The sequence below is a fragment of the Leucoraja erinacea genome, chromosome 8, assembly GCF_028641065.1.
Source record: "Leucoraja erinacea ecotype New England chromosome 8, Leri_hhj_1, whole genome shotgun sequence".
Taxonomy (NCBI): domain Eukaryota; kingdom Metazoa; phylum Chordata; class Chondrichthyes; order Rajiformes; family Rajidae; genus Leucoraja; species Leucoraja erinaceus.
In genome coordinates this window covers 71,841,681-71,868,173 of record NC_073384.1, presented here as the reverse complement: position 1 = coordinate 71,868,173, position 26,493 = coordinate 71,841,681, and the positions used below count along the sequence as shown (strand labels likewise).

Sequence of the window (26,493 nt, the reverse complement as noted above, 5' to 3'; positions counted from 1 at the left end):
CATGTACCATTCAATCTCTCCTGCCCAACAGCATATCATAAAGCTTAGACACAAGGAACTGCAGATGCTGGAATCTTACGTGGAACACAAAATGCTGAGGTACCTCGATGGGTCAGTCAGCATCTGTGGAAAGTAGCAGAGTACTGGAGTAGCTCAGCGGCCCTGCAGTATCTCAGAAGAACATGGCTAGGCGCTGTTTCGGGTTGGGACCCCTCTTCTGAAGAAGGGTCACGATCCGAAACATCGCCTATCCATATTCTCCTGTGATGTTGCCTGACCCACTGAATTACTCCAGCACTCTTCCTTTGTAAACCAGCAACTGAAGTTGGATCTGTCGAGGGAATTGGATAAGCAACATTTCGGGTGGAATTCCTTTGTCTGATTGATTGTAGCAGGCAGGGCGAAAGCTAAATAAGAGCGGTGGGGAGGAGCAAAACTTGGCAAGTGATTGGTGGATAGAGGCATGGGGGTGTTGATTGGTAGATAGGTGGAGTAAATAGGGGAAACATAAAATTATAAAAGGACTGGACAAGCTAGATGCAGGAAAAATGTTCCCAATGTTGGGCGAATCCAGAACCAGGGGCCACAGTCTTAGAATAAAGGGGAAGCCATTTTAGACTGAGGTGAGTAAAAACCTTTTCATCCAGAGTTGTGAATTTGTGGAATTCCCTGCCACAGAGGGTAGTGGAGGCCAAATCACTGGATGGATTTAAGAGAGAGTTAGATAGAGCTCAAGGGGCTAGTGGAATCAAAGAATATGGGAAGAAGGCAGGCAGGGGTTATTGATTGGGGACGATCAGCCATGATCACAATGAATGGCGGTGCTCGAAGGGCCGAATGGCCTCCTCCTGCACCTATTTTCTATGTTTCTATGTAAATGACAAAGGCTGGAGATGAAAAGGAGTCAAAAGGGTGTCGGATAAAAAGAGAGGAGGTCAAATGTAAAACTGGAGGGAGGGATATAGGTGGAAGGGGACAGGGAAGTATAGTGGGAGAAATGGAAATGCACCGGGACGGGCAGCAAGGGAGAGGGGAATGGGGGCTGTTATTTACCATTACAATTAGAAAATTCAATGTTCATACCACTGGGTTGTATATCCCACCCAAGTGGAATATGAGATGCTGTTCCTCTAGTTTGCATGTGGCTTCACTCTGACAATGGATGAGGCCAAGGACAGAAAACTTGGTGTGGGAATGAGAAGGGGAATTAAAATAGTTAGCATCCGGGAGATCCTACAGGCCTTGGCACAAGCTTCTGTTCAATGAGTTGGTGTTAGGGGCTGAATGGTATCATGCTGGAAACTCGAGGTCGATCCGTTGAATGTGCAGCTTGTGGTATGAAAGCTGAGGACAGGAGATGCCCTATCTTTGTTCTGGATTGGAGAAGAGGAGGTGATAATAGAGCTGTGGGAATTGGAGCAGATGGGATTAAGATCAGTGCTAATTATAGTTGATGGAAAATGACTGTTCAGGAGAAAGAATGATATATCCGAAGCTGTACTGTCGAAGAAAACATTATCCGAATAGATACGACAAATATAGAAAATCTGTGAGAATGCAATTGGGAGCAGACTATTGTCAAAGCAGCTTTTGGGTTATATGAGCTTCTTGTTGTTATTCGTGGCTAAGTAGAGAAGGAAAGAAAGATGAACGAAGGGTTGGTGGTAGATTATATAATGGGCTATTTCTCATGCTTTTTTGGTAACATAAAACATGTTTTATCTATAATTATCCCAGTGCTCATGATAAGCATTGGTGTGAAGTGCTAACTATTTCTTTCTCCACTGATGTTGCCTGACATGCTGAATAAATCCAGCATGTTCAGGTTCCCAGCATCTTTAGTATTTTCCTCTTGAATCAGAGGCCTAAAATCAAATTACAATCAATGGGGCTTATAATCAAGGAGGGTAAAGGCATGGATTGATTGTGAGCAAGGATTGACATTTTATTATTGTCAGGCCATGAGCCAGTAGCTGAGCACAGGGTGATGGGTGAATGTGATTTGATGGAACAGGGCCAGCAGAATTTTAGATGAGTTCAGATTGCAGTTTGAAAGGTGACCAAGTAAACCTTGGAATATTCCAATTTTAAGGCACATGTGAAATGAGCAGAAATTGAAGTAGTCAATGAGATGAAATTAGGTTCTTTTGATGTTAACGGAGCAGGTAATCTACCTCAGGGGGTGAGGCAGCGTCTATGGAGCAAAGGAATAGGCGATGTTTCAGGTCTTGGCCCGAAACGTCGCCTATTCCTTTGCTCCATAGATGCTGCCTCACCCGCTGAGTTTTTCCAGCTTTTTTGTCTACCTTTGATTTTTCCAGCATCTGCAGTTCTTTCTTAAACAGGTAATATACCTCAGTCATTGCAACCAAAAAGGCAAAGGGATGACATCTAACTAGTGTGAATAGGTGATCGATGGTTGGCATGGACTTGATGGGACGAAGGGCCTGTTTCTATGCTCTTTTTTTACACACTCAAAATTGTAGTTTTACCCCAGATAGAGGCCAAGAAATGTGATGTAGTCAGTGAAGAAAGACATTTTGACTACTTCTGAAAGCAATTGGTTCCTACAATTAATTTGAGGAAACAAATGCGTAGGAAGCAGCAGCGTTACATAAATCAGAGTTGAGAAAAATGCTGGTAAATTAGAGCTGGAAACTGGTGAGAGAGAAATTCTTTCCACTAGCACATTGGCCACTATTCAGAAAACATAGATTTAGAGTCATTAGCAATCAAAGCTGAAGATGTTTGTTTTCTGGTTGTTGACAAGTTGAGCGATAAGACCTGTTTCTGTCGTCTATGACTCTTTGTTGAGGGCAGATTGTTCAAGAGATGAGTAAACTGCGGCAGGGATAGAAGTGTGAGAAGAGATGAAGTCAGAGGAAAATTAAGGGGAAGGAAGATCTGAGGGAATATTTTAATTCAAAACCTGTTAAAATTGGTGATAGCATAGTTTTGAGATGGAGTAAGTTGGTGTTGTTTCAGAGATAAGTCAAGAACATACGACCAATTCAGCAAGAACATACGAAGGATTCAGCAAGGATCTTGAAATGCAATCGGTACAATGCACCAAGAAAATCTGGGTTGTAAATTTAAGGGGTGGAATCTGGATTAGAATCCACATGGTGTGAGTTGGAGCCAGAGACATTTGTTAAAGAAAGAAATATGATTGGGAAGCAGGTTCTGGGGACAAGAAAGGAAACTAGTGAGGGTGAACAAGACAAAAGAGGTAGTCAGAAAACCTGTCGGCGAGAGGAGCAGCGAACATCAAGCTCTTCATTCTTGCAAGCTATGTGGCCGTGCACTTGATAGTAGTTGAACAGGAAAAAGGTGCTGTCGTCTGATTCCGGATGTACGGTGGCAATAAAATCAACAGGCATGGAATTAATTTAAGATGATGGAGTATCTCAGTGGGACAGGAGGCAACTATGAAGAAAATGGATGGGTGACGTTTCGGGTCGGGACCCTTCTTCAGATTAATTGTTGCAGCGGAAGCGGGGGGAAAAACTGGAGTGAAGAGGCAGGACAAATCATGGTCAGCGACCGATGAACTCGGGCAAGGGAGTTCCCTGATAGACAGATTGTTGGACAAAGGTTAGAGGTGCGGCCTGACCTGCTGAGTTACTCCAGCTTTTTGTGTCTATCTTTGGTTTAAACCAACATCGGCAGTTCCTTGTTATCACATGGAATTAATTACTTGATTAAGCAGAACTAGATTTGCGATTTGGTGAAGACCTTGATCTATGTTAGCTGTTCTCCCATTCCTGTATATTATGTTAACCCATTGCTTTTGCTTCCGTTGTGCCAAAATACTGTTTTCATCAATCATTTTTTATTTGCCAAACAGCTTTTCAGAATTAAACTACAATATATTGAATAAATAAATAAATGAGTAAAATATTTTGATCTCCAAATATTGTCAGCAAATTCTGGGTGGAAAGGGTATTTTTTTTCCCCCCACCACATTGCAGGTGAATTTGATCACGTGCCTGAAGAAAGCATTACTGCACAAATCCTGCTAACGTCCATACATTATATGCCATACAGCGTATGGGTACTTCAGATTTGTTAATTGAAGTAAAACTATGTTGGGTACTTCTCATATTTGTTATGCAAAAGAAGATGGGTGAGAATTACCCTGGTGTAGTTGCAGTTGTGTACAGCGAGCAACGATGAGATACTTGGGTGGCCTTTTCAAAGTAAAAGTCAAAGTATCTTTTATTGTCATTCAGACCTTTTGGTCTGAACGAAATTTCGTGCCTGCAGTCATACATATAATAAAAATAACAAAAACACAAATTTAACATCCACCACAGTGAGTTCACCAGGCACCTCCTCACTGTGATGGAAGGCAAAAATCTTAAAGTCTTTGTCTCTTCCCTCCTTGTTCACCCTCTGCGCTGAGGCGATCCAGGCCTCCAATGTTGTGACCCCGCCGGGTGATGGTAAGTAAGTCAGTCCCGTGGCTGATCCAGCTCCGCAAACGGGCCGGTTCAAATTCAGCGCCCCGGGGTGGTCGAAGCTGCCGCCCTCCAGCCCAACGGACGAAGCTGTTGTTGCGGGAGCTCCGGAAAAACAGGTCACCAACCTGTGACCTGCGAGCTCCCGACGATGTCGTCCACTGGGCCCGCAGGTCACAGCCCCGATGCCGCGGCGCTGGAATGCCGCCACAGCTGCTGCCGCTGGAACGCCGGAACGCCGGAACACCGCCACAGCTCCAAGTTGGGCCGCCGGCCGCCGCCGCCGGAACGCCGTCACAGCTCCAAGTCGAGCCGCCGCCAGAACGCGGAACAGCCACAGCTCCAAGTCGGGTCCACCACAGGAACGCCGGAACGCCACCACAGCCCCGAGGCCGCCAGCTCCGCCATTAGGCCTCAGCGCAGACGGAGACGGGGGACACGACAAGAAAAAGTCGCACCCCCCCTGAAGGAAGAGACTAAAACCATGTTTCCCCCCCCCCCACACACTTACACAACCTAATAAACTAAACTAAAACAGACAAAAGAAAACAACCAAAAAAAAGGAAAAACACAGACTGCAGGCGAGCCGCAGCTGCCAGGCAGCGCCGCCACTCCCCACTCCCCCTTTTCTTTTGCTTTTCAGTCAAGTTTCAGTCCAGTTCGCCTTGACCCATCTAATTATTAACTAAAGCTGCCTGAACTGCTGTGTTTCCTGTATCTTTGCTTCAGATTAAAAACATCTGTGCAGCTTTTACATTTAAAAATTCTTCTTTCACTGTCATTTTCTGATCAAAATAAAGAAATCAGTAAATAAAAAGTGCTGATTTTATTTGCAAACCGTTTTCTGTCCATTTGTGGTCAACATTGTTATCAACCAGTCTCTGACAATTCAGTTTAGTTTCATTTTTGGGCATGAAGAGGAGAATGTCGAGAGTTCCAAGTTCCTAGGTGTAAATATCACCAACAATTTCTCCCAACCCCGTTGAAGCTATGGCCATGAAGGCACACCTCTATTTCCGCAGCAGACAAAGGAAAGTTGCATGTCTCTAGTGATTTATTTTTTTGTCACTCTCTATGAATGCACCACAGGAGGCATCCTAATCAGAAGCAGCAAGTGCTTGGTATGGTGGCTGGTGTACCCAAGACCACAAGAATTGCAAGTTGTCACTGCAAACCCGCCTCTCTGTTGATACCATCTATACTGCACATTGCCTCGGGATAGCAGCCAACATAATCAAGGACCACTCACACCTGTCTTTCCCCCTTCTCCCCTCGCCCTTCAGGGAGAAGATACCACCAGATTCAATAACACCTTCTTCCCTACTATTATCAGAGTCTTGAACGAACCTCTAATTGACTAAGGATGAATTCCTGACCTAATCTACCACCTTGCAGCCCTTGCACTTTTTAAAAATAATCTCTTCTGTGTAGCTGTAACACTATATTCTCTACTTTGTTTAACTTTCTCTTTTGTATTGGTGTATGCTATGATTCCCTGGATAGCAGTTAAAACAAAGTTTTTATTGGTGACAATAATGAACCAATACAAATGGCAATAGGCTGGCGAGCTGCTGCCTTAATGCTACCGTCCACTAGAAGTGAAGCAGGGCAGATCAAAGCCTGGCTAGATACAGATGAGGGATGGTTTTGGCCAGAGTTGAGAAGGCAAAATGTATGAGATAAGGATAGAAAAGTTGCAACTTGTAAAAGTAGTAAGTGGTAGGGGAGAACTAGGTTTGAATCCAGGTGGGGCACTGGGAAGAGTGGTGGGGTGGAGTTACAGTTAATTTAGTCAATGTTCCCACTGTTTGCTTGTAAGCTACCCAAGCGGAATATGAGGTGCTTTTCCTCACATTTGCATATGGCCTCATTCTGGCAATGGAGGGGGCCCAGGACAGCGAGGTCACTGTGGGAAAGGGACGATAAGTTAAAGTGGTTACCAACCGGGAGATCCAGTAGGTCTTGGCGGGCCCAGCGCAGGTGTTCTGCGAAACAGTCACCATGTCAATGCTTGGTCTCGCCGATGTGAAGGAGGCCACATCAGCAACACTGGATGCAGTAGTTGAAGTTGATGGAGGTGTGCATGAACCTGTCTTACCAGGAAGGACTGCTTGGGACCCTGGATGGATGGGTTGGAGGGGGTATAAGAACTGGTGTTACATCTCCTGGGGTTTAAGGGGAGAGAAAGATTTAATCAGAACCTTAGGGGCAAGGTTTACACTCGGAGTGGGTGGGTATATGGCATGAACTAGTTAAGGCGGGTCCAATAATAATATTTAATATATACTTGGACAGGTGCATGAATAGGAAAGGTTGAGAGGGATATGGACCAAATGCAGACAAATGGAAAAACCTGGAGCATCTTAATCAGCACAGGCGAGTTGGGTCGAAGTGCCTGTGTCTGTGTTGTATGACTATGACTTGCGGTGAAATACCTTATTAAAGAGAAACTGGAGATATTGTGAATATTGGGTATAGCACAGAAGGCCATTCAGTTCAATATAAAGCTGGCTCCATCAACAGCAAATCAGCCAGGCCAAATCCCTTGCTATCTCATAACCTGCAGACTTTCAGGTTTTTTTTGCCAATCGTGACTGAATCTGTGACAACTACTTGCTATTCCACTGTATTCTTGATGCACTGCCAAAAAAAAAATCCCTTCTGCTACTTTTGTCTCTTATGCCTAGCTGTTTATTTCCGTGCCCTCTGCTTTAAGATCCTTCTGCCAATGGGAACAGTTTCCATCTATCTGCTCTGTGTAAACCATTCATGTCAGATGCAATGCAAATTCCAGTTTTTCTGTAGAGCCTCGGCTTCTATGTGATTAAAATTCCTGATCCCAGGAATCCTTCTGGCAAATATTGTCTGTACTTGGGATCTTCACGTCTTTTCCTAAGTATTGTCCCAAGAACGGGGTGGCAGATTGCAACCTTCACGTGGTCCGCCCTGTTTCGATGAATGCAATCAACCTGGTGTGCACAATCAAATAAGATCAAATAGAACAAGTTGTCCTACAACTTTAGGCTGTGCCCGCCATATGCAAGAAGAAGAAGTCCTAAGAACCAAAGTACTCTAGATGTAGGCCAAACCAATTATTTATAATAGATCACAGTGATGTTCTTCATGCCCATGGGGGGGGCTCTTCAATATAATGGCAGACAGAGGAAAACAGCAGAGCTGGTGAGTGGGCTGGGGTCTTATCATGGGTTTACAGGCCCGTTGTGGAATTGACAGTGGATCGCTGTTGCAGGGGTCGCGCTGGTGATGCTCCTTGGTGCCACTGCATGCCATATCAGATCTGTGTGCTTGGCTTCTATGGGGCTTCCAGTGGCGCCTAATCACGCAATCCCCAGGCTGCTGCAGGGCCTCCAGCAGCCACTTCAGGGACACATTGATCCGTGAGCACGCTGTTGCCGTCGCCTCCTGCTCAGCTACCATGCCCCAGACCACCTAAACATCTGATTTTGGAGCCCCCAGAGCGCCGCTGAGAACACAGGAGGCAAGCCCACCGCCTGCTTACCGGCACCAATCCTCTCCTCCGTCCGCTGCCACTACCATTGCCATCTTGAAGGTATATGTGAGGTTTGTTTATATCCTCGCAAAGACAATTATGATGCTCTCAATTCACTATACTTCCAAGTGCTGTCTCATCAGAAGTGAAAATTGCTGCACACCTAAGTCCAAATTATTAATATAGAAACATAGAAAATAGGTGCAGCAGGAGGCCAGCCCTTCGAGCCAGCACCGACATTCATTGTGATCATGGCTGATCGTCCCCAATCAATAACCCGTGCCTGCCTTCTCCCCATATCCCTTGACCCCACTAGCCCCTAGAGCTCGATCTAACTCTCTCTTAAATCCATCCAGTGCTTGGCTTCCACTGCCCTCTGTGGCAGGGAATTCCACAAATTCACAATTCTCTGGGTGAAAAAGTTTTTTCTCACCTCAGTCTTAAATGACCTCTACTTTATTCTAAGACTATGGCCCCTGGTTCTGGAATATACATCAAGAAAAGCTGTAGCCCAAGTACTGACCCCTGGGCAACACTAATGTTAACAGCGCACCACTGTGGTAAAAGCACTACCATTTTGTGTTACTTAGTCAATTTTCTGTCCACGCTTTGACTGCCCTTTTTGTTTCATGGGCTTTTACCTTAATGAGAAAATATTATGTGGTACTTCTTCAAAGGGGTTTTGAAAGTTCATAAACACAACAAATCTAAATTTACATTTTATCAGAAATATAAACAGATAGTGGTCACTGCCTGGAAAGAGGCATTATATTTAAATGCATGCTCGATCTATAATAAGATCAATGAATTTGTGACTATCAGGTATGATCTAGTTGCCATTACAGAAATGTTGCAGTGTGACAAGAACTGGGAACAAAAAATTGCAGGGTATTCAACATTTATTTAAGACGGATAGAATGAGAAAGGAGTCATCGATAATAAGACATGACATTTCAGTGGATAAAAAAAGTCTTGGCTCAGCGGGATGTTGAATCATTAAATCATTTTGTGTGGTGCTGAGAAGCAGCGGTGGAGGAGGAGAAAATACTGGGAATTATGTATAGGTGAATGGTGGTTATGACAAAGAGCGTGATATAAATAAGGAAGCAAGATGCATATTGAGTCGTGCTGTATGAGACGGGCCCTTCAGTCCCGGGTTCCATCCTGACCATGGGTGTTGTCTGCATGGAGTTTGTACGTTCTCCCCATGACCTGCATTGGTTTTCTCTGGGTGCTCCGGTTTCCTCCTACACAAAGACATACAGGTTTGTAGGTTAATTGGCTAGGTAAAATTGTAAATTGTCCCTAGTGTGTAGGATAGTGCTAGCATATGAGGATCGTGGGTCGTCGGGGACTTGGTGGGTCGAAGGGCCTGTTTCCACACTGTATTTCTAAATGAAGCTAAACTAAACAGTGGAGAGGATACTGACTGGTTGCATCACTGCCTGGTTCAGGAGTTCTAAGCCTTAAGAACAAAGGAAACTGCAGAACACATTAGACATTGCAGGTCCATCACAGCTGGTCATGACCTCCGCACCATCAGAGGGATCAACAGTACGCGCTGACTCAAGAAGGCAACTAATATCTTGATGCTACCATTGGGAAGAAGGTACAGGAGCCTTGGGTTCCTGTCAACCTTTGGGTCCATAAAGCACTCTGCATATCTGACTACAAACCTACCTCAACCCTATCAAACCACTATGGATTTACACACCTTTGGTTGCTCCACATACTTTAGTTTTTGCACTCTCATGGTCTGGTTTTCTTGGAATTACTGATAATTTATTGTATGTTTATTATTGTTTTGTCTAACGTGCTGGATTAATAGGAAAATACAGAATGGGTACTTTGCATTTGTACAAGTTCATAAGTGATAGGAGTAGAATTAGGCCATTTGGCCCATCAAGTCAACGCCATTCTATCATGGCTGATCTATCTCTCCCTCCTAACCCCATTCACCTGCCTTCTCCCCATAATTCCTGACACCCGGACTAATCAAGAATCTATCTCTCTGCCGTATAAATATCCATTGACCTGGCCTCCACAGCCTTCTGTGGCAATGCATTCCACAATTTCACCACAGAAATACCTCCTCATCTCCTTAATCACCAAAGAGAAATACATGAGGATAATGAGATTAGAGAGGAGCATGCTGCTCTTCTCAGGCATGTTGGAGGAGATGATGTTTGGTCTTTGGAAGAACATTAAGATGGATAAAGAGGGGCTGATGGAGTAATCTCACGTTATTTAGGGAGGCAAGAGGGAATTGATAGGCAGAGATCTTTATATTTCTTTTAGCCACAGGCAAGATCCCAAATAGCACGAGATTAGTCAGTTGGTCTAATTTTTAAGAAGACCATAGGGACAAATCAGGAGCCCTGCATTATTGGGAAGGAAATTATTGGATAAGGACATACTTGCATCTGGAATAGCGTAGGCTTACCTGGGGGTAGTCAGCATGGCTTGGTGTGGAGGAGGTCATGTCTTACAAACTTGATTGAGATTTTTGAGGAGATGATGGATGAGGGTAGGGCCGCAGATGTTATCTACGTGGAATTTAATAAAGTGTTTGACTAGGTGCTTCATGGCAGGTTCATCCAGAAGATTAAGGCTCTTCTGTTGTTTGTGATGTGTATCAATGATTTGGACAGAAACGTAGGAGTCTGATTTGTAAGTTTGCGAACACGGCAGGATGTAGATCAATTGGTAATATGAACAGGAAAATGGCAGATGGTGTTTAATCTATACAAATGAGAGTTGTGGCACTTTGAGAGCCAGGTATTGGCAGGGGAGGGTGAAGGTGCGGAAGGGTGAAGGGCAGGGACACAAAAGCTGCCAGTCCTTGAATCTGATAAATAAGAACAGTGACAATAGGAACCATTATTGCAGCAGCCATGTCAGCAGCGCGTCAGTTTTTTTCAACTTTTTCTTATTTTTTAGTATGTTTTAAAGTATGTATTTTGTGTTTCTTTGTGTGTTTTGTGTGGGGGGGTAAGGGGGAAACCGTTTTGGTCGCCTCCTCCATGGAGAGGCGACTTTTTCTAGGTCGCCTCCCCCGTGGCCTAACATCAAGGATCGGAGCGGCCTTTCCCGGAGACGTGCCCGGGGCTTCAGCGGCGGGCGCAGCGTGGACTCTCGGCGTGGAGTGGGTGAGCCCTAGCTGGAGGGGAGCGCTCCGTTTCGCTGGCCCGGGGCAGCCGGCAGCCTGAAGTCGCAGCCTGAAGTCGCGGTCTGCAGAGCTCCAGCTGGTGCGGCGTCTACAGCCCGGGATCCCTCGTGGGGGACCCGGGGGAAGAAGAAGCCATCACTGCCGGCCCGCGGCCAACTTCTACCGCGGGGCCGGCATGGACTTACCAACACCCCTGGAGGGGAGCTTCGACCGCCGGCCCTGCAGTCTACGGTGCTTCTGGCTGCGGCGGAGACTTTAAATCTCGACCGCCGGCCTGCGGCCTACAACAACTTAAAGCCGCGGTCTCCGGTGAGGAAGAGCCGATCCTGGACTGACTCTGGACTCTGGTCCTGTCCACGGGGGGGAAATGGAGGAGGACTGGCCAAATGTTTGTGCCTTCCACCACAGTGATGAATGCTGTGGTGGATGTTTGTGTTACATTTTTATTGTGGTTGTGTGTTCTTTATTATTGTATCGCTGCTGACAACCCAAATTCCACCAGCCTGGCTGTGTGGTCATTAAAATACAATACAATACAATTAGGTGAGACGAGATAGGCAGATAAACCAGTTAGGGGAGGAAATCCTGCGAGTGAAACGTAATAGGTGAATGGAACCAGGAGGCGAAACTGGATGAAATGGTGTGCTGAAGGCTGGTGGGGGACATGGGAAAGGGGAAACATTGGAAGACCTGAGATGGATTGCAAGGAGAGTTTGAGGGGAACAGCAGGTTAGGGTGAGCTGAAGTTGGAAAATTCAATGATCTTACTAATGGATTGCAGTCTAACCAGGTAGTATATGAGATGTTGTTCATCAAATTTGTATTTGTCAAGACCCTTGTTCAGACTAATTGTAAGTTCGGGGGGGGGGGGAGGGGGGGGGGGGGGGGGGGGAGAGAAAGCCGGAAGAGGCAGGACAAAGCACGGTACGTAAAAGGTCGACAGAGGTGAAGGTTTTTTTTTCACAGACTGATAGTTGGAATAAAGGCCAGAGAAAATAGAGTTGCAGATTGTGACGCCAGGGGAAGGAAGTAGCAAGAGAGAAAGGTGGTATGGTATGGAGGGGAGAAATAGATAGAGATAGGAGTCGAGGTGTGGCACAGGGGAGGGAATGGGGGTGGGAAAAGTGTGGGGGAGAAAGGGAGGGGGGTTAGTTAGAGGTCACCTAAAATTGGAGATTTCAATGTTCATACGTCGGGTAGTAAGCTACCCAAGCGGAATATAAGGTGCTCCAGTTGGCGTGTGGCCTAGTCTAGGGATGGAGGAGGCCCAGGTCAGAAAAACCAGCGTGGTAATGGGAAGGGGAGTTAAAACGATTAGTAACCGCTAGATCCAGTAGACCTTGGCGGACCGAGAGCAAGTGTTCAGCGAAACGGTCGCCAAGTTTCCGCTTGGCCTCACGTTGGTCTCAGGAGGCCACCGGGAACACGAGACGCAGCAGATGAGGTTAGAGGAGGTGCGAGTGAACCTTTGTCTCACATGGTATGACTGCTAGGTTCTATGGATGGAGGCGAGCAAGGAGATATAGGGACAGGTGTTGCATCTACTGCGTTTGCGAGGGAAAGTACCTGGGGATGGGGTGAACCAAGGAGTTGGGAAGGGACCTGAAGTACCAAATACTGAGCAATACCAATTTCATCCCCTACATCGTTTTACAGAAAGCCATTGCTACATTGTAAACTATTGGAAGGTTAAAACATTCTGAACACGGGAAAGCATTTTCTGATTTTGGAATCGATTTACTCAGAATTCTAGTTTTGGTACATAAAACAAATCAAGGCTGAACCAGCTTGCCCCAATTTGACCAGTTTTTCAATAAATATAAATTCCTTCAATTGAATTTCATGTGCAGTATTTTAAAATAAACAACAATTAAAAAAATACTGTAATAATTTTGTTTTAAGGCTTTGCTTTCATTCCCCTCCTAGATGTTGCCAATGGTTCAAACTCTGGAAGTGGCTATCGACCTCCCCCCAGAACAAAAGAGGTGATAATTAATGGGCAGACAGTCAAGTTAAAGTACTGCTTCACCTGTAAAATCTTCCGGCCACCACGTGCCTCTCACTGTAGCCTTTGTGATAATTGTGTAGGTAAGTGATTTCCTTGGAATTTATTTTTTAATTTTCATATCAAAGAAAAATATTTAATTGTAATTTAATTGAGAAGCAGCTATTAAAAGAGAACCAACATTGACATTTTCAAATTTGGAAAAACATAGAATGTACCAACTACAGTTTCAGGTTGTCAAACTGGCGGTGCGAGAATGTTGTTGTATTACTAAACTCTGCTTCCTTTGAAGAAAAGCACACATTTTGGCAGAACAGGATTCTGACCACCAATACTTGAACATAAAAATGAACTGTTGGAGGAACTCAGCGGATCAGACAGCATCTGTGGAGAGAAATGTGCAGACAATGTTTCGGATCGGGACCCTTCCTAAATAGTTGTCCGTCCACTTCCCTGCACAGATGTAACGTGACCTGCTGAGGTTTTACAGCAGATTGTTTTTTGCACAAGATTCCAGCATCTACAGTCTCTTGTGTCTCAACTCTGATTCTTGAGGTGCATAACATCATCGGTATTGAACTGATATTTAGCTTATGTGTAGGAAGGAACTGCAGATGCTGGTTTAAACCGAAGATAGACACAAAAAGCTGGAGTAACTCAGCGGGCCAGGCAGCATCTCTGGAGAGAAGGAACGGGTGACATGTCGGGTCGAGACCCTTCTTCAGGCTTAGCTTAGCGTAGCTCTGCAAGACTGCTCACATTGAGTGAGCGTAGTATTTGTTCATTCCAATGCTTCTACAATTGCAACTGCAACAAGTATGGCGCAGAGAAACAAGCGCAAATAATCTACCTGAAGCCTTGGGACATTGATGAAAGGACATGGCGTAGAGCCACGATCGGCATAATGACATGGCACGTTTCCCCGGAAATGCAGTTTATAATTTCAAATGTCACTGAGAACAAGGGTGACAATTTAAGGTGAAGCTAAAGGACTGTTGTAACTGTGAAATCTTCCAGCAGCCAAATGTATTCAGGAAAGTTTCCTCCGGCAATCTGTAGAGAGCCCTACATGGGAGAGAGTGACGCTTGATATAGTCTTGGGAAATTGGGAAGGGCAAGTGGATGAAGTGTTCATTGATGAGCCTTTTGGGACCAGTGACCACTGTTCTATTAGATTTAAGATAATTATGGATAGGGACAAAGTGGGCCCATGAGTTGGCCTTGTCCCAATGCTAAATTAGGGCAAGGCCAACTTTGAGAGTATGAGACAGGAACTCGGTGGAGTTGATTGAAGTAGGTTGTTTGATGGAAAATGAAGGTCAGGAAAGTGGGATGTGTTTAAAAGGGTGCTGACCAGAGTTCTGGACATGCATGTCCCTGTTAGAGTGAAAGGCAAGGCAGGTGAACATAAGGAAGCCTGGATGATGAAGCAAATTGAGACTTTGGTCATGAGTAAGAAGGAGGCATGCGACAGGTATAGGCAGCTGGGATCAAGTGTATATCTGGACGAATTTCAGGAACCAAGGAGTAGTATACGATGGAATTCAGAAGGGCAAAAAGGGGACGGGAGATAGCTTTGGCAAGTAGCATTAAGGATAATCTCAAGAGATTTTATCAGCTTATAAAGGGAAAAAGGCAACCAGAGAGAGAGTGAGACAGAAATCAAAGCGCTGAACTCTGCGTCGAGCCACAGGAGATGGGCAATGTCCTCAACGAGTGAGGACGGGGGATCTTGAGGTAGTCCCAGGAAGTGTCTTGAGAGCAGTTAGTATTACGGTTGCAGAGGTGCTGAAGGTCCTGACTGGTATGAAGATAGACAAACCTCCAGGGCCGGATCAGATATATCCCAGGACACTGTGGGACGTTAGAGAGGAAATTGCAGGAGCTCTTGCAAAGATTTATTTCATTGTTAAATACAGGTGAGGTGCCGGAAGTCTGTAGGGAGGCAAATGTGTGTCTCAAGGAAAGCGGCAGGGAAAAGGCTGGGAACTGCAGGCCGGTGAGCTTAACATCTGTGGTCGGAAAGTTACTAGAGGGTATTCTGAGGGATAGGATATACATTTAGATGGAAAAGGGCTGATTAGAGATAGTCAACGTGGTTTTGTACGTGGGAGGTTGTGTCTCACAAATCAGATTGAGTTTTTTGAGGATGTGACCAAAAAGGTTGAGCTGTAGATGTTGTATGCATGGATTTCATGCATACAACATCTCATGCATACAATTTCAAAAATTGCAGCAGGACCTTGATCGGTCGGTCAGATGGGCTGAGAAATGGTTGATGGAATTTAATACAGAGAAATGTGACGTGCTGCATTTTAGGAGCACTAACATGGGCAGAACCTACACAGTGAACGATAGGGCTCTGGAATGTTACAAAGCTGGAAATGGTGCAGAAAAGATTTACGGGGATGTTGCCAGGACTAGAGGGTCTGAGCTATAGGGAGAGGGTTGAGTAGGCTTGGACTATTCGTTAGGATGAGGGGTGATCTTATAGAGGTGTATAAATTCATGAGAGGAATAGATCGGGTAGATGCACAGAGCCTCTTGCCCAGAGTAGGTGAATCGAGGACCAAAGGACTTGGGTTTAAGGTGAAGGGGAAAAGATTTAATAGGAATCTGAGGGGTAACATTTTCACTCACAGGGTGGTAGATGTATGGAACAAGCTGCCACAAAAAGGTAGGTGAGGTTGGGACTATCCCAACATTTAAGAAACATTTAGACAGGTATATGGATCGGACAGGTTTAGAGGGATATGGGCCAAATGCAGGCATTTGGGAGAAGTGTAGCTGGAACATGTTGCGCAAGTTGGGCCAAAGTGCCTGTTTTCATGTTATAAGGCTCTATGACTCGATTATCTCTCAATGTGGCCTTTGTTTTAATTGCTTGATTAAGTAACTTCCTTGGAAATCAATTAAAACTTTTCAGAACAAGGAAAAATAAATATTTTTCGATGAACTTTGGATACAGAATTGGCTTCATGGACGGAACCAGAGGACGGTGGTGGAAATTATTTTTCCTTGTAGTTCAGGAGTCTGAAAGGTGATCTTATAGAGGAGTATCAAATCATGATGGGACTAGATAGAGTGAATGCACCCCGGGTAAGTGGAAGTGGAGGAGGCAGGTTCGATTTTATCATTTAAAAATAAATGATAATATCATCAAAATATCATCAAAGCCACCACCCACCCAGCACACAAACTGTTCACCCTCCTACCTTCCGGTAAGCGCTACCGCAGCACGCGGAGCAAAACCACCAGATTCAAAAACAGCTATTCCCTCAGGCCATCAGACTACTCAACACACTTAAGAAAATTCCATGAACAGTACCCAAACAAAGACAAACAAACTGTGAAAATAACTTTGGCTCAATGTCTCCAGTACGAAATTTGCACTTTTTCTATATTGCACCTTTCATTGTTGCACCCTTTTTAAAACACCTCAAAGTGTTTGCTACATTTTGGCACACTGTGAATATTTTAATATTTTAACTAATGTAATGTCTATTGTCTATTTTTATTGGTATGTTGTCTGTCTGGGTTTTTAATATTACTTGCACATTTGGAGTATGGGGAAACGTAATTTCAATCCTCTGTGTAACTACTGTTGCATAATTGAATTGACAATAAAGTTTACTTTGAACTAATTGGATAGGTATATGGATGGGAAAGGAATGGAGGGTTATGGTCTGAGTGCAGGTAGATGGGACTAAGGGAAAATGAGTGTTCGTCACGGACTTGTAGGGCCGAGGGCCTGTTTCCGTGCTGTAATTGTTATATGGTTATATGGGTAATGGTAGGGGAAATCAAGAACCAGGGGACATAGGTTAAGGTGAGAGGCGCAAGATCTGAGGGGCAACATTGTCACTTATTGAATTTATTGATTTATTGAATGAGCTGCAAGACACAGGTAGTTCCCCCTCCCACTCTTCCCCCTCCCTCCACACTCTTCCCCCCTCTACCCCCTACCCCATCTCCCTCCTCGCCTCCCTCCCCCCTCCCCCACACCACCTCTCCCTTCCCCTCTCTCCTCCCCCCTCTCCATCTCCTTCTCTCCTCACCCCTCTTCCTCTCCCCCCTCCTGCTCCCACCCCATCTCTCTTCCACCCACCCCCCCCCCCTCCCCCCCTCCCTCCCCACTCTTCCACTTCTCTCCCCCTTACCCCACCACCTCTCTCCCTCCCCTATCCCCCTCCCCCCCCCTACCCCTCTGTCCCTCTTCCACCACTCCCCATACCCCTCCTCCCCCTCCTTCCCCACTCTTCCACTTCTCTCCCTCCATCCCCCCACCCTCTCTCTCCCATCCCTCCCTCTCCCCCCCCCCCTCCTGTACCCTCTCTCTCCCTCTTCCACCACTCCCCCCTACCCCCTCCCCTTCCCTCCCCCACTTCCACCACTCCTGCTACAACACCTCTCCCTCCCCTCCCTCCCCATTCTTCCACTTATCTCCCCCCCATTTTCCACCTCTCTCCCCCCCATCTCCCTCCCCACACCACTCCCTCTCCTACTCTTCACCCCTCCCTCTCTCCGCTCTCTCCTCCCCCCCCCCTCCACACTCTCCCCCCTCTCTACCCCCCCCCTCCCTCTCCCCCTCCCCCTCTCTCCCCACTCTTACCCCTATCCCTCCCCTCCATCCTCCCCTCCCCCTCTCTCCTCTCTCCCCCTCCCCCATCCTATCCCCCCTCTCTCTCCCCCCCTCCCCCCACCTCACCCATCCCCCCCCCTCTCCTCCTCCCTTTTCCCCCCTCTCTCCCCTCCCTCTCCTCCCCCCTCCTCACCCCCCCCTCTCCCTCCCTTCTCCCCCTCTCCCCCCCCGCTCTTTCTCCCACTCCCCCCCTCCCCTCCCCCTCTCCATCCCCCTCTCTCTCCCCCTACCCCATCTCCCCTCCTCTCCCTCCCCAATCTCTCCCCTTTCCTCCTCCCCTTCTCCCCTCCATCCCCTCTTCTCACCCTCCCCTCTCCCACCCCGTCTCCCTCTACCCCCCTCCCCCCCACCTGTGTGTTTTGGGGGTGGTTAGTGTGAGTGTGATGCCACCCGCAAACGCGCGTTGGGGAAACAGACCCAATGGGTCTGCACTTGGTCTAGTATATATATATATATATATATATATATATATATATATATATATGTGTGTGTGTGTGTGTGTCTTTATATTTATATTTATAGTGATATATATATATATATATATATTTATGGTATGATACATCGATTAAATGGACTGCTACGGAAATGGTGTAATATGGGCAGTGGACACTAGATGGAGCTTACTTTTTCGATCTCATTTTCTAATTAGTTTAATTAATGTGTGACTTTTGGCACTGACGAGTTATGACTTCTCAATTATATTTTATATAAATCTGTGCAAAATTTCATGTAGTTTGAGACTTGGGTCACGAAAGTTGATTTCTAGACACATGTTTTGATGCTTGGCCCACAGCCTATCCGCAAGATTGGACTAAGTAATTTATGAGTATCCAGTCATTTATGCACACAGATACAAAAATTATCTTGAGTAAAAGAAAGTTTTAAATCTGGTCTTTCACCTTTTAAATTAAAGTTAAAAATATTGCTTATGTCAGATCAAAATGTTGTAGGTTTTAACATTAAAAAAAAATACTGCTGAAAGTATGGAAAAAAACAAGAATTTTACCTACTCGGTAGGTAAGGCAATATCTGCAGAAAGAGAAACAGATAACACTTCAGATTCTTGGAACTAGAAAAGAGTGAATAAAAGATTGTTTTATGTTGAAGAGGAGATGGCGAGAGGGATAGAAAGGATAAAGGGAATATCCATCCGAGGTAAATGGGGACTAGGAGGTCTGGTTTGTCGGGTCAGGCTCATTTTTTAGGGAACGGGGGTTCCCCTCTCCCATCGTAGATGAGGCCCTCGCACGTGTCTCTTCGGTACCCCGCAGTGCCGCCTTTGTTCCCCCTCCCCCTAGTCGCAACATGGATAGAGTCCTCCTAGTCCTTACCTTTCACCCCATCAGCCGTCGCACACAACACAGAATCCTCTGACATTTTCGCCACCTCCAACGGGATCACACCATCTTCCCATCTTCCCATCTCACTTGGCAAGACTGATCCCTGGGTGCTGGAAAAGGGAAGTGGTGAAAGAACAGGTGTTGCATCTTTTCCAGTTGCATGGGAAAGTACATAAGATAGGGTTTAGCTGGTAAATGGAAGAAGCAGACCAGGGAGTCATGAAGGGAATGGTCCCTTGGAAATACTGAGACTGGAGAGGAATGGGAAGATGTGCCTGGTGGTGACATCATGTTGGAGCTGGCAGAAATTGCAAAATATCGTCTGTTGAATGTGTATTGGGGGCATGATTGGTGAGGAACGGGAATTCTGCCCTTGCTCTGACCAGGAGGGGATGTGAAAACAAAAGGTGTGGCGACTTAAATGAGATGCAGCCGAGGGCTCTGCCTGCTTTGGTCCTTGGTACACAAGAAAAATGGATGGGAAAGTGACAGATTAGAGTGAATATGAAGAGTGAAAAAATCAAGACATCCAATGTCTTGTCAGCAGTTAGCAAGGAAGAGTTTGAGAGAGGCTAAGTGGCCAGAGGAAGGGGTCTGGGTGGAATGGGAATTTTGGAGATGGAAGAACAATGTCTGTTGAAGACTTGGGCAAAGAAAGTGACGTGGACAAGGGAGAAGAACTGTTCAACATGAGGAAGTAGGGGACTAAATTTTGTCCATTTGCTTAGGACACGTTGTTCAGGATCGGTGAGGGGAAGATTAGAAGGGATGGTGAAAACATGGCATGGAATGTAACTGGATATAGAGATGGGGTTGAGTGAAAGTGGAAGAAATGTTACGAGGGGGAATAAAATAAAAGAGCTCTTGGAGTTTGATCCTTGATGTCTGAAAAGATTGCAGACATAGCAGCTTTGAGGTAGAATAAATAGGGCACGCTTCTTAGGGGTGGAAGATTGCAACCTTCACATGGTCCGCCCTGTTTCGACTAATGCAATCAACTCGACGTGCACAACCGGAAGATCAAATAGAACAAGTTGTCCAAAAACTTTGTGTTGTGCAGGCCACACGAAAGAAGAAGAAGGGCACGCTTCAAAGAGGGCATAATCTTACATGAGCCCACCCGTGATATAATGCTTGGATTTCAAGATTTAATCAAACTGTACCTCAGGAAAAGATAAGCAACAAACTTTGAGAGAGTAAAATGCTTATGGATAATGAGTTTTCATCAGAATTGGAAGGAAATTGTTTTCTTCTGCAGAGGAAAGGGAGAGGAGGAAAAAAAACAAATAATGTTTGTGGTAAGGTGGATGACAGATGGACTTCAGTAATTGAGCTTACTGAGTTTAGAAGGCTGTCATAGAGTTGATCAAAACGTGGTGACTAGTAATAATATATTAATCAGTATTTGAATAATAAACATTAGTAGGGTTTAAATGTGTTATACTGTATACAGTACAGTATAAATTACAGGCTGGAATCTGAAGAAGAGTCCTGACCCAAAATGATGCCTATCCATGTCCTCCAGAGAAATTGCCTGACCTGTTTTGCTTCACCACTCGATTCTATTCTGGAAAAATATAGTGTTAGGCAATAGATGTTGCATAATTTTTGTCATTTGAAAGCAAATCATTCTTGTTTAACAAAAACACCATGACAAAACAAAATGATCTAATTCAATGGAAAATACTTTATTGCAAGAATGTGAGCTTTATACAGTGGCAACAGTTAGATAGTTGTATAGCCACCAGCCTACAGCGATTTTGAACATGCTTGGGAAGAATGCTAGACAGCAATCAGTTGTACATATTCAGATTTTAGAGGACATATTATCTTTTTACCAATGAAAAGCTAGTTAATTAAAAAGCGAAATTCTGAATGTTGCTGGAGCTTTGAGGTTTAATTTGCATACTGTTTTGCTGTACACTGGACAAATATGTTGCTTAAAAATCAAATTATGTCATTATGTTCCCAAATACTTATGTATCTGAAATGTTCTGGCAGTTGCAAGATTCCTGCACTCAATGTTCACCCACTCATTCAGTCAGTGAGACCTTGTGCAGATTTCATTGGGAATAATCCCAAACAAAAAGTTGCCTCAAAACTCATTGTGTACCATTGCCTTCTTGTGTGGCATCCCATAATTTGATAAGGTCCCACATAAGAGATTAGTGGGCAAAGTTAGGGCAGGGAACATGTTCACGATGTTGTGGGAGTCCAGAACCAGGTGCCACAGTTTAGGAATAAGGGGCAAGCCATTTAGAACGGAGACAAGGAAACACTTTTTCTCACAGAGAGTTGTGAGTGTGGAATTCTCTGCCTCAGAGGGCGGTGGAGGCCGGTTCTCCGGATGCTTTTAAGAGAGCTAGATAGGGCTCTTAAAGATAGTGGAGTCAGGGGATATGGGGAGAAGGCAGGAACGGGGTACTGATTGGGGATGATCAGCCATGATCACATTGAATGGCGGTGCTGGCACGAAGGGCCGAATGGCCTACTCCTACACCTATGTCTATTGTCATTATGGTGTGGCCAGAAAAAAAAACACAGTCCAAAGACATGCTTGAATGAAATAATCAGTTCGGTGGCAGTTCAAGTTTATTTCTGACATTTGGAAGTTCTTGAAAAATTAACCTAAATAGTCAAAAATACAAAATCACAAGATAATTTAAGTAAACCAAATTAATTCAAAATGTGTATAATATTCAAAAAAGGAATCGAGGTTAACAAGAGAAAGAATTGGGTTCCCTCAGAAACTAAAGTGGTCATCTTTGTGTGGAGATACAGCAGATAGGCAAGGTCCTCATTGAGTGTTTCTCCTGCTCATACCATGGAGAGACATGAAAGCTGGTGAACTCAGGACAGTAAATGGAGATGTCTTCAGGAATGTGTGTAATACGGACAAGAATGTGCTGGACGCCGTAAAGCATTTGAAGGTAGAATCTCCCGAGTCTGATCAGATATATCCGAGGACAGCGGGAGATGCTGCAGAAGATATTGCAGGAGCCCAGGCTGAGATATATGAATCATCATTAGGCACGGGTGAGATCTAGTGGGTCGAGTCTAGTTGTCTAGTACCGAGTGCAATCGCTTGGACACCTTACAAGGCTTGAAAGCAATAAATGGCTGCAAAGTCAGGCAGCATAGCTGGTGGTAGTGCAGCCCTCCCTAATGAACTTGATGCATTCTATGCTCGCAGAAGATCAACAGGGCGATTACATGTGTCCCGTCAGTTTTCAGTGTGCCTTTTGCCATAGTCACTGTTGCAGAAGTTCAATCGGCCTTCCTGAGGGTGAACCCACGGAAAGGAACTGGCCCGGATGGAGTCTCTAGCCGCGTCCTTAGGAACTGCAAGGACCAACCTGTAATAGTGTTCATGGACATTTTAATCTGTCTCTGCTGCGTTCTGAGATACCCACCAATATCATCCTGCTGCCAACCTCAATGACTACCATTCAATGGGCTTGTCATCCACCATTATGATGTGTGTTGAAATGCTTGTTATGGTGCACATTAAGTCCAACTTATCAACCAGCCTTGATTAGTTAGTTTAGAGATACAGCATGGAAACAGGCCCTTCGGCTCACCGAGTCCGCACCAACCAGCGATCCCCGCGCATTAACACTATCCTACACACACTAGGGACTATTTACACTTATAGCAAGCCAATTAACCTTCAAACCAGAACATCTTTGGGGTGTGGGAGGAAACCGAAGATCTCGGCGAAAACCTACGCAGTCACGGGGATAACGTACAAACTCCAAACAGACAGCACCCATAGTCGGGATTGAACCTGAGTCTCCGGTGCTGCAAGCACTGTAAGGCAGCATCTCTACCGCTGCGCCACCGTGCTGCCCTTGATCCACTGCAGTTCACCTACCTCCACAAAAGGACCACAGCTGATGCTATCTCCCTGGCCCTACACTCATCCCTGGAACACGTGGATAAGGAGGACACCTACATCAGACTCATTTTCATAGAGGTTGAGAACGTAACCTGGTGCCAAGACAACAACCTCTCCTTCAATGAAAGCAAGACAAAGGAGATTGTGATTGACATCAGGAATCCGAAGCGGAACACACACCCTGGTATATGTTGATGGCGCCGAAGCAAAGATGTTCGAAAGCTTCAAGTTCCACCAGTAATGTGTATTAGATCAGCCACAACGATCATCATCATCGTTGAAAGCATCAACGGGCACAGTGCCTTACAATGCTATGTATGACAGTGATCACAACTTCTACGGAAGTGTGAATGGCCGTTGGCTCGCTAGGAGCTCATCCGCCCTTTGACAGGTCTTGTTTTTGGTCCTGCTGGGGGTCCACAGCCCCCTCCTCACCTGGCAAACCAGGTGGGGGAGACGGTTTTAATCGATGACTACCCGACCATGGAGCAGGTAGCACGCGATTACATGGTACCCCTGGCGGGGGGAACTCCCCCCAGACCTGACCTGGCCAAGAAAGCACACCAACACCTCAACTTCCTTTGAAGGCTTAGGAAATTTGGCATGTCCCCAACAACCCTCATCGACTTCTACAGATGTGCCGTAGAAAGCATTTTATCAGGATGCATCACAGCATCGTTTGGGAATAGCTTCATCCAAGACAAGCAGAGAGTTGTGAACGTAGCCCAGACCATCACACAAACCAACCTCCTTTCCATTGGCTCCATCTACACTTCATGCTGCCTCGGCAAGGCCACCAGCATAATCAAGGATTTAGCAGTCCTTCCAGAGGTTCACATGCACTTCCTCTAACCTCATCTACTACATTTGATGCTCCCGATGTGGCTTCCTTTATCAATTGCAGTACATAACCATGTACTCCCCTTCCCATTCCCATACTAACCTTTCTGTCCAGGACCTCCTCCATTGCCAGAGTGAGGCCACACGCAAACTGGAGGCGCAGCACCGCAGATTCTGTTTGGGTAGCTTATAACTCAATGGTAGGAATATTGACCAAATTCAAACCATCCCTCCCCTCCTGTTCCTCCCCCCTGACTTTCCCCCTCTCTCAGCCCTGTTGGATGCCCCACTTGGATGCGCACCTTTTCCCCCTTCTCCCCGCCCCATTTCACATATTCCTTCCTCCAGCTTCTCATTTCATGCCTCTTCTCCACTTGGCTCCATATGCAAAATATTTTTGCTCTTGTTCAGTTTTAAATTAGGAGGTATAGGCTGTGGGCCGAGCATCAAAAATGTGTCTAGAAATCAGTTTTCGTGACCCAAGTCACCAAACTACGGGGGGGGGGGGGGGGGCTGCGGCATCGCACTCACACTAACCACCCCTCAAACACACAGGTGGGGGGGGAGAGGGAGACGGGGTGGGGAGAGGGGATGGTGAGAAGAAGGGAGGAGGAGGGAAACGGGAGATTTGGGAGGGAAAGGAGAGCGGGGTAGGGGGTGAGAGAGGGGGATGGGGAGAGAGGTGTGTGGCGGGGGAGGAGAGAGGGGAAAGAGTGGAGGGGGGGGGGGGGAGAGAGAAGGGGGGGGAGGGGGAGAAAGGGAGGAGGGGGGGGGGAGATAAGGGGAGAGGAAAAGAAAGGGGGGGGAAGAGGGAAGGGGGGGGGGTGGGGGGGAGAGTGGAGGAGGTAGAGAGGTGGAAGAGGAGGGGGAGGAGGAGGAGGGGGAGAGAGGGAAGAGTGATGGGGGGAGGGGGAAATGGAGAGGGGAGGGGGGAGAGGTATGGGGGGTAGGGGGGAGGAGAGGAGGAAGAGTGTGGGAGGGAGGGGGAAGGGGGCGGGAGAGAGGGAAGGGGGTGGGGGTGGGGGAAGAAAGGGGGTGGGGGGTGGGAGGAGAAGGAGAGGGAGAGAGGGAGGAGGGGAGCGGGAGAGAGAGGGTGGGGGGAGGGGGAGAGAGAGGTGTGGGGCAGGGCGGCGGAGGTGATGGGGGGGGGAGGGAAAGGTGAGTGGGAGAGGGGAGGGATGAGGGGGACGGAGTGGGTGGAGAGGGGTGAAAGAGAGGGGATGGGGAGAGGAGAGGGTGGGGGGAGGGAGGGGAGGAGGGAGATGGGGGGGTAGGGGAGTGGAGGGGGAGAGGGGTGGGGGGAGAGAGGGGGGAAAGAGTGGGTAGGGAGAGTGGGAGGAGGGGGGGGGGGGAGAAGTTGTCAGTGAGTTGGAGGGTGGGGAGGGGAGGGGGAGACTGGTAGGAGGTTGAGGTGGTGGGAAGAGGGTCAGAGGGGTGGGGGGGAGAGGGGTGGGGGAGGGGAGAGAAGTGGAAGAGTGGGGAGGGAAGAGTAGGGGGAGTTGTGGAAGAGGGACAGTGAAGGGGGGTGGGGGAGAGAGGGATGGGTGGGAGAGAGGGGTAAGGAGAGGGAAACATAGAAACATAGAAATTAGGTGCAGGAGTAGGCCATTCGGCCCTTCGAGCCTGCACCACCATTCAATATGATCATGGCTGATCATCCAACTCGGTATCCTGTACCTGCCTTCTCTCCGTACCCACTGATCCTTTTAGCCACAAGGGCCACATCTAACTCCCTCTTAAATATAGCCAATGAACTGGCCTCAACTACCTTCTGTGGCAGAGAATTCCAGAGATTCACCACTCTGGCTGCTTTCAGGAGGCAGAATGAACTGTGAATGGAGTCAATGGGAGGCTGTTTTGCAAGATGTACTTGCCAAAGCAAACTGGTGCATCCTGATGGAGATTGTAAGTCATTTGAGACCTGACCACGGGAGAACAAAGAGGAAGAAGATTGAACTTTATTGCCTTCCATCATAGTGAGGAATGTGGAATCCACTGTGATGGATGTTTATGTTAACTTTTATGTAGTTGTGTTTCTTGTTGCTCTTCACTTAGTATGGCTGTATGGTAACTCAAACTTCACTGTACCTTAAGTGGCACGTGTGACAATAAACTGACCTCGTAACTTTGATGTGCCAAATTTCCTTAGTCTTCTGAGGAAGTAGAGGGTGTTTGAATCCTTTCTTGGCCAATATTGTTGGACTAGGACACATTGATGATGATATTTACAACTAGGAACACTTGACCATCTCCACTTCAGCTCCATTGATGTGGACCAGTGGTTCCCAACCTTTTTTAGCTCATGGCCCCCTTGGGATCTTTTAATTTTTCTGTGGGCCTCCCTGACATTATTAGCGGAAAAAAAGTACTTCAATATTATAATACCTTCCATAAAAATATCAGTGTCTATTAATTGCACATATATTCTCTTTTATTCTATTCCACAAACATCAAAAATATTTCAACTACATAGATTTAAATTTATTAGAACTGAAATTTAGGAGGCAACAAGGTGGTTGCTCTGTGGCCCCCTTCATTGAACCTGTGGCCCCCTAAATCCCAAAATGTTTCTGTGGCCCCCCCTGAAATTTGCCATGGCCCCTCTGGGAATTTGCCATATGGCCCCAG

The 26,493-nt window shown here is 46.3% G+C and overlaps 1 protein-coding gene across 3 annotated transcripts in view; it reads left to right on the top strand.

Moving 5' to 3' along the window:
- LOC129699844 (palmitoyltransferase ZDHHC14-like) overlaps positions 1-26,493 on the top strand; it is a 105,329-nt gene that overhangs the window by 40,212 nt on the left and 38,624 nt on the right. For 2 of the 3 annotated variants that reach the window (XM_055639973.1, XM_055639975.1), the window contains exon 3: positions 13,067-13,228. The exons of the other annotated variant lie outside the window; for it this stretch is intronic. In XM_055639973.1, the coding sequence (XP_055495948.1) occupies positions 13,067-13,228 (162 nt within the window). The remainder of the gene's footprint in view (positions 1-13,066; positions 13,229-26,493) is intronic. 3 annotated transcript variants of the gene reach the window in all.